Source organism: Chroicocephalus ridibundus, chromosome 1, assembly GCF_963924245.1.
Source record: "Chroicocephalus ridibundus chromosome 1, bChrRid1.1, whole genome shotgun sequence".
Lineage (NCBI taxonomy): Eukaryota > Metazoa > Chordata > Aves > Charadriiformes > Laridae > Chroicocephalus > Chroicocephalus ridibundus.
In genome coordinates, this window is record NC_086284.1 from 12071815 (window position 1) to 12083184 (window position 11370).

General features: G+C 48.6%; 1 protein-coding gene across 1 annotated transcript in view; it reads right to left on the reverse strand.

Moving 5' to 3' along the window:
- The window catches only part of LOC134513320 (olfactory receptor 51E2-like), a 109426-nt gene extending 104750 nt beyond the window's left edge, over positions 1 to 4676 (reverse strand). Inside the window, 4 exon segments of the mRNA XM_063329826.1 lie at positions 2421 to 2510; positions 2513 to 2663; positions 2665 to 2842; positions 4607 to 4676. Of these exon segments, the coding sequence (XP_063185896.1) occupies positions 2421 to 2510; positions 2513 to 2663; positions 2665 to 2842; positions 4607 to 4676 (489 nt within the window).
- Positions 4677 to 11370: the final 6694 nt, after the last annotated feature.

Genomic DNA, 11370 nt, shown 5'->3' on the forward strand with positions numbered 1-11370 from the left:
TCAGGGACTGCACAAGAAAATCAAGGCAGCCTTAAATCTGAGATGAGCTGCAAGCTGGAGGGGTGATACAGAAAGTGCTTTACGCAGCCCTGAACCACCATCACCGTGGGCAGAATGGAGAATTAGAGGAAGCCACGCTCAGGAGCATTGTCCAGCACGCAGATTCCCTTTGTGCTTTGAGTCCTTGTGTATTAAACAGAGCAGGTCTGCTCACTTCTTGCACCAAAGAGCTGGTGCCCAACGTAAGATGGTATTTTAATGTTGCCTGTTGGCAAATCTGGCAAAATGGCTTTAGGATTTACCTTTTAAGGTAGAACAAGGTGTGTTTTATAACCGCGACTGTAACTCTCTGCTGGAGCAAGTGAGCACAGATGGTGGTGAACACTGTCCCTGAAGGTGTTTCATCCAGCGTCTTCCTAAAAGATCTCCATGACACAAAATAGTTTGTGCGGAGTGCAGAGTCTTTAGGGGAAATGTTAGAGCTGAGGTAACAGATGACACCAGGCCCATCGTCTCAGTCATCTGTAAAAGCTGCGTCCCGAACATCAGAAAGAAAAACGTACCTTGGAGCCCCTTCCAGTCCCTCAAGGGGCTCCAGGAAAGCTGGGGAGGGACTCTGGATGAGGGAGGGGAGCCATGGGACGAGGGGGAAGGGGTTTCCGCTGCAAGAGGGGAGATTGAGCTGAGATCTCGGGCAGAAATTCTTGGCTGTGAGGGCGGTGAGCCCCTGGCCCAGGTTGCCCAGAGAAGCTGTGGCTGCCCCATCCCTGGAGGGGTTCAAGGCCAGGTTGGCCGGGGCTTGGAGCAAGCTGGGCTGGTGGGAGGTGTCCCTGCTTGCCAGTGCTCTCAGGAGTTTCCAACACTTGTTTCTCTTTCCAGCCCTCTCAGCAGGCTAAAGAACTAAGAACTGTGTTTTCCCAAGTGACAGAGCTGTCTTTGAACCACAGACATTAAATAATTATTTCATTCATTGGATAACACATGGCTGATCCATACAAATTAAGATATAGACATATCATCGAAGTAGCACACAAATCCAGTACTGATATTTATTTATCTGAAATTTCGTAATTGAAAGTGTAATTTTTTTTTGTTGTTATTTAATATTCTTGCTGTTATTTAATATTTTGGTTGTTATTTAGCATCGCAGTCATGTAGCCCAGGAAGAGAATTAATTGGTAGCGGTGGTATTTATTATCTGTACCTTTGCTATATGTTGAAGCATAGATCAGATATTTTAATAAAATGTTAGAGGTGTAGAATGAAAAGAAAATCCCTGCTGCCAAGGGCTTCAAATCTAAGGAGAGGAGAGGAGAAAGAAATGAGGGAAGAAAAAGAACAATAAACCGCATGGGTCATCATGAGACACCGCAGGAGCTGTATGTATCACTGTACAATACCAAGCAAGTAAGAGGATATATTGCAAATTACGGATTTCATGAACAGAATCAGCTGTAAAACAGAGAGGGTTGAGATTATTTAAATTTCCGTTTTCATTCTGGTCCTCTTATCAAAATCATCTGGAATAGATGAAACTTCATATGCAGTGAAACAGCAAGACAGGTATCAAATAATTATCCATGACTATTGCACCGTCACTGAAATTGGATTGTGACTGATTGCACAGCCGTTAGACGGAACAGAGCATGACTCAGGCACTCAGAGTGAAAAACACGTGAAGGAGTCAGAGGAGAGGGAGAACTACAAGAAACTGTGGGCTGTAAAATGCTGTAACGGGCAGCTAATATCTCTGGGCCTGAGCAAAGTCCTGGCTGCCCCTCATCAGAGGGAGGGGGACAGCCCCGAGTGGCGGCTGTGACCCACTCCACACGCTACGATTTCTGATGAGGTGGTTTTATTAACATATGGATATCAGCAATAACTGTTAATACCTTCATCAAGTTGATGCCCTGCGTGATGCAAAGCAAAATCACTTTCCAAATGATGAACTGACATTGGGATCATTACGTTAAGTGAGTGTTTCCCAGAGCAGTGATCTCTGCCAGGGACATCTCTCAGGTCCCACAGTGCCATGGGGAGAAGCTCCTTCTTGTCAAAAGGACCCTGAGGATGGCCCTGTTTAGTTTTTATGCTGTAGATGTTGGGGTTCAGCATGGGAAGCACTGGCAGGTAGACTTCGGCCATGAAGATGTGAATGAGAGGGGAAGCATGCTGGCCATACCGGTGAGTGATGGACAGACCAGCCATGGGGATGTACAAGATCAGGACTGCCAGGATACAGGACAGGCAGTTGCTCAAAGCCTGAGGTGCTCCCTCTGGGGTGCGGTGCTCAGAAGGGCCCGAACACTCAGTCTATATGACACAAAGATGAGGATGACGTTGAATGTCAGAAAGAGATTGGCTACAGCAAAGCCATACCAGTTACTGAATGTGATGTCTGCACGTCTGTCTGATCGGACAGCAGGCGATGGCAACACTCCTAAGAGATGTCTGCACAGAGCAGCCAGCCCAGTCCTGCCTGTCCTGGCACTGGTGAGGATGGAGGAGTCTATCTCAGCAGGTAGCAGATGGCCACATAGTGATCAAAGGCCATGGCCAGAAGCACCGAGGACTCCATGAAGGAGAAGGAAAGAATGAAGTAACCCTGAGCAAAACAGGTTCCAAAACCTTGTTGTTGACCGGACTCATCACAGTTGGTGGTGTAGAGACAAACCCAAATCCGTGGTGGCCAGCATGGAGAGGAAACGGTACATGGGCTCATGGAGGCTCGGATCGGTCCTGATGACAAAGAGGACTTTGAAGTTCGCCACAAGTGATGCAGTGGAAAAGCAAGCGAAGGGAATGGAGAGCAGGAGGTGGCCAGCCCCCAGCCCCGAGATGCCTGTCGGGGTGAACAGCATGAGAGGAACGAGAGGGATTGCTTCTGCTGCAACATGACATGATGAGCTGAAGCACAAAAAGGCAACGTAAACCTGTAATCGGTGAACCAAAGAAAAAAGCATGAACTAGAAACGACCCAATATCATAAATCTGCCAAATCTAAGTGAACAGAGTTATGTTATACACTCTGGCTCTCTAGGAACGCTGCAGTACAAACTCTTACTCAAATGAGAGTTTGATGGTACAGAAATACACCATTAAAGATGTAAACATTGCACTTCGCTACGGCAAGAATAAATACTGCATACCTATGAGGCCAATAACTTCATAGAATCATAGAATCCCAGAATCCCGGGTTGGAAGGGACCTCAGGGATCACGTGGTCCAACCTTTCTAGGAACAAGCACGGTCTGGACAAGACGGCCCAGCACCCTGTCCAGCTGGATCTTAAAAGCGTCCAGTGACCTGCGATAAATATCAACACGCAACGCTACTGTTATTATAGACATCGCTAAGGAAAAGGGAGGAAAGTTTGCAGCTGTTCCCCAGATAAATAACGACTAATCAAACGTACTGGGTGAAGCAAAGCCATTTATGCCAACCTCACGCACACCCGTGGCATTTCAGGATTTCTGCTTTATGGAGCTGAGACACCCTTGTGTCATTGATCCATTTTTTTTCCACTCCAGAAATGAGCAGGAGCCTCTTTACGTGATGGATTTGTCAGGGCTGCCAAGTTGTCTCGACTCTGCCCTGGCTGCTTCCAGTCCCGCTGCTGGCAGAGACGCGGTTTCATGCCAGCGGCGGCTCCGCTCTCCCGCCTCCTCCCACACAACGCGCGGTCCCCTGCCTTGGTTTCAAGGATCCGCGTCTCCAGGTGCCACTGTATCACACGCTCTTCACTCGCCTGAACGCAGCCAGGGAACATCCCCTGAGCTTTTACACCGATTGCCCGTGTTTCACGACAGCCTCTTGGAGAAACAGCTGGCAGGAGAGCCGTGCGTTTGTAAATACACGGTGCATCCACCCTGAGACACCACAGAAACCCTGCGTGTTCATTTTATCCACGGAGAATTTCTGAAATACTTGGCAGGCGCCCAAGATTTCTATTCTCAATATCTTTTAAACAGCAGTGAAGCGTAACGAGACGTAGCAATATAAATTTGAATAACTCATACCAGACACCAGGTTCTGATTTTATGCTGAGCAGGTAAAAACTGTCTTAAGAGACGGCGGATTCGCGGCTGTGGTTGGGAAACAGGTTGCGGGAAGCAGGTTTCTGAAAGCAGGGGACGCTTTGAGGCAGCAGGGGAGAGATGAGACGTTTTAGCTGCTGAAGGCAGAAAGGTTGGATAGATCAACTAAAACCAGGAGCATATTTTTAGTCGTCATTTTGCATTATCCAGTGCCTGTTCCCAATGTATTGGCACAAGGCTCCAGCCCTGGGTCTCTTACCCAAGTTGCAGCCTGAGCTCGCTCCCTCGGTGCCCGTGAAGCGTGGGGAGCACAACGGCAGCCCGCGAAGCAGGACCAGGGTTTTCATTTCACCCCCTGCTCAGCAGCTCCACAGTTAGCGCTCAGAAGGATTTAAAAGGAAAAAACCCAACCTGAATGCTAATAGGGGTTAGGAGAGGAATCAATGCCAGGGAACAGTCCGTATTCTGCTGCACGAACCTGGCGTTCACTCAGATCTCGAGCACTTCTGGTTCCTTCACCTCAAAAGGGACACAGGTAACGGGGATGTCCCGCGCCCTGGCGCTCTTACCGGTGATCCCGGGCACACGGTGGGGCAGGGGCCGGCACCTCCGACTCCGGCTGCTTGGTTTCTTCCCCATTCCCTCAACTATTTGCTGTCAAATAGACAGAGATCACAACAGCAGCTGAAAACAGCACACCAGCCACCGCGCCCCGTCAGCGCAGGGTGGACGCCAGGAGACACTTCACACGCTCTGGCCAACTGCGTTTCTCCTGTGCTTGGGCACTAGCTCCAGCTTCTTGCTGACCATATGCTTCCCTTTCTCGATCAAAATCACCCACTTTTCCGCTAGCTGTTCAAGGCACCAATGACTCCGTCAGACGAGACCCAAGGGACCGTCGGCAGCAGCGATGTCCCCCTCGCCCTGGGTGCTGACATCAGTGCCGGTGGAGATGAGACAAACGCACGTTCCTGCTCCTCTGGAAGGGTGTCCGTGAGGTTTACATGTATCTCCGTGCTCACGTAGCCTAATAATTGCAATATTGTGTAATCATGCACAAAGTAGCTTTGTACTGATATTGCCTTGGCAGTTTTTCGGGCAAAAGGTCACTTTTTCTGCACGTGTGGCAGTGAAAGACTGCTGCCAGTGTGGCCTTGGCAGAAGACGTATGAGACTATGAAATATCAGGCTGAATGCACCGCGGTCCCTCACCAACACTAAAACTACTTGAAACTAGTGGGAAAAGAGTTTGACACAGAGGAAAACACTTCTTTTACAGAGAAGTTTCTGGAACTTGTTTTCACGATCGGTTATGAAGGAGGACGGCATCAGGGAGTTTAAAAGGTGATTATACAAATTAGCAATGGGTCCATAAACATATATTATAGTGAGCAGGCAGGGATGCGACCTCTGTCATCACTAGTAAAATGATAATGGGAGTTGGGACGCTATGAGGGGAATGGAGAAATTGGCCCCATATGGGGAATGCAGAATTGGTCCCATACCCTCCCTGCTCAGGTCCCAGCAGCCTTCCCTGGGGAGATCCGCACTCCCACGGCCACTCTGAGGGGGAAGCAGAACCGCTGCAATGTCCTCTCGGAGAGGACACAGAGACAGGAGCAATGGTCATCCGCCACCCACATGTGACCACTGGGGCAGTGCCGACATGCTACAGCTCAAATATACAATGCTTTGGGGGTGAATACGGAGGAACATGAAGGTTTGGGGGCGAAAGCTGCCTCTGAGCAGAGGAAATGCAGCAGAGCTGAGAGCAGTGTCAGAAGAGAGAGAGACACAGAGACACACACAGGGACAAAACGAGGAGTCACGTACTTCATTGCTGGTGTTCAGGGATGAATATGGGGGACCAAAAATCTCACTTGGCCAATTTAACTTCACTTCAGTGCTACAACATATTCCCGTGCAGCGGGGAAGCTTGCTCCAGGGTTAGTTGGTACAATACACAAAGCAAGCACTGGGCCAAGACGCAGGAGCAAACCCCCTGCCATTCCTCAGTGCGTATCCAGGTAACATAGAATCATAGAATCATGGAATTGCTTAGGTTGGAATGGTCCTTTAAGATCATCGAGTCCGACCATCAACCCAACACTGCCCAAACCACCACTACCCCATGTCCCTCAGCACCACGTCTACCCGGCTTTTAAATCCCTCCAGGGATGGTGACTCCACCACTGCCCTGGGCAGCCTCTTCCAATGCTTTATAACCCTTTTCATGAAGACATTTTTCCTAATATCCATCCTAAACCTCCCCTGGCACAACTTGAGGCCGTCTCCTCTTGTCCCATGGCCTGTTCCTTGGGAGAAGAGACCGACCCCCCCTGGCTACCCCCTCCTTTCAGGGAGCTGTAGAGAGCGAGAAGGTCTCCCCTCAGCCTCCTTTTCTCCAGGCTGAACATCCTCACGCTGACACAAAGGTACTGCAGAAGCGTCAAAATATTGAATTTCACAGTTAGATGAGCTTAGCAGTTTTCTTCACCTTCTCTTCTGAGCTGCCTTCACCCTGCCTTTCCCCAGTGCTTCTCTGTGCATGCGGGTTTATTTTCCGAGCCCGTGTGTTCAGAGGCCAATTTCCATCCTGTTTTGAGGCTCCCAAAGAGGTTCTGCCCTTACCATGGGTCTGAGACAAAGCGACTGTAACCTCCTTGGGAAGTCCCTGAGGCTTTTGAGACATTTCATTGTCAGGTGGGAGATGATTAAGATTAAGAAAGATGACTTTGTGTCTCTCTCTTCATTCACATATCTCTCACTATCGTTTCCCTTTTTTTTTCCTTTTTACTCCTTCCTTACTTTCTGTTCTCATTTTTCTCTTCTTTCTTGGCTCACACGTAACTTACTTCTGCATGTATAGCGTCTTCATTCAGAGATATTAAAGTACTTTGTCAAAAGGAGGCAGTTTCTCCTCCTAACCTTCCAGCAAGCAGAGCATGTGACTGTGTTACCCAGCAAAATAAATAATTGGATTTTTTTGTTGCAGAGCAGTAGCAGAACAAATTTGGTTTTGAAGTCTCTCTACCTGTGTCTGACGTCTCTCTACCATCACCTCCTCACCCTGAGGCACCTGAGTGCCCAGCATCCTTTTGAACAGCAAAGATAACTCCTTTTCTCATCCGTGCTACCCACCTATACAGACCTGTATTGCTTATTCTCCTCAAGCAATGCCAGCAACGTTCACCTGGACCAGTCACCAAGCTGCCCTGGGTGCAGGGGCCGAGAAAACTTTTCCTTCCCTGTTACAAGATGAGAGCGAGCCAAGAGTTGTGTCGTATAATCTCCGATTTCAGTTTTAACAACCACCTTCAAAATCCTAAACTTTTTTAGACAACAAAAATTTTGATGGATGGAACAATCAAGTATTTGAAACGAGAAGTCTGAAGCAACAATATCTGTCCAATGTAAAATATATCACCTGTTTTTCATTTCCTTCTATACGCATAAAGAAGTCCCCTGCTTACACTCACTTTTAAAGTGTGTTTTAACCAATTTTTTCAGGGAAAGGAGGAAAACATCAGATGTTCTCTCAGGGACCTTGGGCTTAACTCTGCTCTTCTTGTAGACAAACACTAGTTCACTTCTGAAGGACTCCAAGAGATGCAGCTCCAGCGTGAGATGGTTAAACAAGGGTGCCTCTGTGGAGCCATCTCCTTGTGTGGTGGTGGGTCTCTCTCAGGGGTCCCCATCTGCATGGGGTGTCCTAGAACCCAGCAGTTGGTGACGATCCAGGGCTCAGCTTGGTTGTCCCCCCTTGGTCCTGGGTCCCATTCAAGATGTCCTCAGCGCCTGCGTGTCCAGGCAGCTGTGACATAGGTCCTGCACACTGAACCGGTAGCCCAATACCATGGTATGGACACTGTTGTCCATGGGCTTTGTACCGAGTTTGCAAGGTCTCAGGACTGAGGCATGCCAGGTTTGCTCTTTCTGGACTTGTCCTGACCTTAGGAGAAGAGGAAATGGCCTCAAGTTGTGCCAGGGGAGGTTTAGGATGGATATTAGGAAAAATTTTTTCACGGAAAGGGTTATCAAGCCTTGGACCAGGCTGCCCAGGGCAGTGGTGGAGTCGCCATCCCTGGAGGGATTTACAAGCCGGGCAGACGTGGTGCTGAGGGACATGGGGTAGTGGTGGGTTTGTCAGTGTTGGGTTGATGGTCGGACTCGATGATCTGAAAGGTCCCTTCCAACCTCGACCATTCTATGATTCTATGACCTGCCTGGAGCTTTTTTTTTACCAGATTTAGCAGTAATGGCAATTTTTATTCCGACTATGGCTATGGCTTTTTTGCTTACTGTTGTGTGGTGCAACCAGAGTTTCAGTTTTAAGCAGACGGTAGTAAAAAGTAGCTATTCTGCACTGGATGAAATATTTATGACTCCAGCGTAATGGCATAGTGCTGAGAAATACGGGTCTGGCAGGATGGCAGGGGCCTTGAGAAGTGGGGACAGAGGATGTGGCATAGAGGAGTGCCGGCATGAGGTGATAAGAGATAGGGCACAGGCTGGCACTGGAGACCTCGTGGCTATAAACAACTTGGGAAAGGTCATTTAAAGAAATGCAGGCTTGGAGCTGGACAAAAATGGTTTTGGGGTGACAGAGTAAAGAACAAGTATCTAACATGCATAAAATGCACAATATTTAGGAAATCTGCATGTATCATGGACTTGCAGACCAATGAAGCGAAAGCAAGTTGTAAAATCATGTTATCAAACATAAAAGAGACACAAAGTGGACCCTAGAGTGAGGAAGAAGGAGCCATGAACATCAGTATCATACTCCTCCCTGTGAAGGACTCCCAATTTTGATGACGCTGTAACATCCACCACCACCAGCGAACTGAAGTCATCAGCCTTAGGACCCAGAGGAGCAGTGAAAGAGTGAGCATGACCCCAGGGAAGAGGCAGAAACTGGGAAGTGTGTGTATAACAGTCATAATTTTTTTTTTAATTATTATTATTATAGCAGCTTTCCATTATCTGAAGGGGGCCTACAAGAAAGCTGAGGAGAGACTTTTTACAAGGGCATGTAATGATAGGACAAGGGCTAATGGCTTCAGACTGCAAGAGGGGAGACTGAGCTGAGATCTCGGGCAGAAATTCTTGGCTGTGAGGGCGGTGAGCCCCTGGCCCAGGTTGCCCAGAGAAGCTGTGGCTGCCCCATCCCTGGAGGGGTTCAAGGCCAGGTTGGCCGGGGCTTGGAGCAAGCTGGGCTGGTGGGAGGTGTCCCTGCCCAGGGCAGGGGGTGACACTGGATGCTCTTTAAGGTCCCTTCCCACCCAAACCATTCTATGATTCTGTTGTTGTTGTTGTCGTTGTTGTTGTTATTTTGTTGAGACATATTAATTTCTTCCTTTTTTCTTTCTTTTTTTTTCTGTAATAACTCTATCTGAACTAACAATGATTCTTGTATTAGACTCTTTTCAATTACACTAACAGTTAATCGTTGGCTTTATCCATAAAGTGTGTTTGCTTTTTGCCCGTATATGAGATTCTGATCATAACAACACACACCGCAGTGGCAGTGGGAAGCCACGTGGGACACCATCCGGCATCTCCGATGAGATCTGTGATCTCCAGTGGCACTAAGCAACGAGGCGTAGGTGAGTGCATTGAGCTCCTGGCTGATGTGGGCCCTGGGGTGCCCGGAGGCACCCAGCACACCCTAAAGCTGTTACCCAGCAGCTGCTCACCAAATCTGACCCCAGGGAAGAAGCATCCAAAGCAACTCCATCCCAGAGCCTGGAGACAGGTTGCACAAGGCTGGATGGAGCAAATGTGGATGTACCCATCCACTCGTCCCATCAAGTACGAGGATACAGGCAGGACTATATGAGAGGAGAGAGTTTCCCCATTTTCTGCACTGTCACATGCACAGCTACCCCCTGCAAGGACAAGGTCTACACCTTCACATGGGACACAGTAAAAGGCTTTCTGGAGAGATCGAGGGATCTGCACAGCCATGAACATGGTACCTGTGTGGGAAAAAGTTGCAGAAAATTTAGTAAAGGATTGTAGAGAGGTGGGGGTCTGTCTCTTCTCCCAAGTAATAAGAAATCAAATAAGAGGAAATGGCCTGAAGTTGCACCAGGAGAGGTATTAGGAAAAATTTCTACACCGAAAGGGCTGTCAACCATTAGAACAGGCTGCCCAGGGCAGTGGTGGAGTCACCATCCCTGGAGGGATTTACAAGCCGGGCAGACGTGGTGCTGAGGGACATGGGGTAATGGTGGGTTTGTCAGTGTTGGGTTGATGGTCGGACTCCATGATCCGACAGGTCCCTTCCGACCTCGACCATTCTATGATTCTGTGATTCCGTGATTGAATCAATAGGCACATGGATAAGAACACCATATGGGGAAAGGCAGTACGGCTCTTCTAACGTTCAGACAAGACTCCCTAACATATTGCAAGTCCTACAGGGGCTGGAAAGGATTCTGTCTGGGGCAGATCCAGGTGACAGAGTCTTCCTGGATTCCCAAGGACTCTGAGCAAAGTCCTCACTGAAGGTCATCAAATAAGCAGCCATGAAATGAGAGTAAATTCCCGCACACCAGCGAATCATTGAATCATAAAATAAAGGTTCATGGCTATCCTTTACAGTGAACCTCTATAGGAATCTGTACTGGGATTTTCGCTTTTCAACAACTTTTGTCTGGAAAAGGGAAGGGAAAACAGCAAGGCAACCAAGTTTCTGATGCCATTAGATTACTCCAGGAACAGGAGGAGCAGCTGCGAAAATCTGCAGAAGACCCTGGTAAGACTGAGTCACTGAACAATAAAACAACAGATAAAAAAACCCACAGTTGAGATAAACATACAGTGATGCACTTGGGGGAAAAACAGAACACTTTAGATAGAAAATGACAGGCTGGCGGCTAACAATTATCCCTCAGGAACAAGCTGTCACTGCGATGATAGTGTTACGACAACACAGTCCAGTGATCAGCAGTTCCAAGAACAAGCGAGATATTAGAAATTCCTCGGCAAGGATCAGAAAACAAGGCCAGGACAGCGTTGCGCACCTGAAATGCTGCTGCGGCCCCGGCGCCTCGGGGAGCAAAACGCTTGTCACGGGGAAAAGAGGGAGCAGAGCGTGGCTTCGGTTGGAGAGAGGCAGCGGAGGGGAGGTATGACAGAGGTGGCAAAGGCCCAAAGATGAGTGGGGGAAGATCTGCTCGTTGTCACTTCCAATACGGCAGCTAGAGGCAGGAGGAACTGGAACAGCGCGCCTCTGGTTCAGAACGAACACACGGGCCATTATTCATGCAGGGTGTCATCAGACTGCGGAAATCACTAAAGCGGGGTCTCCTAGAGCCTGAAGCGT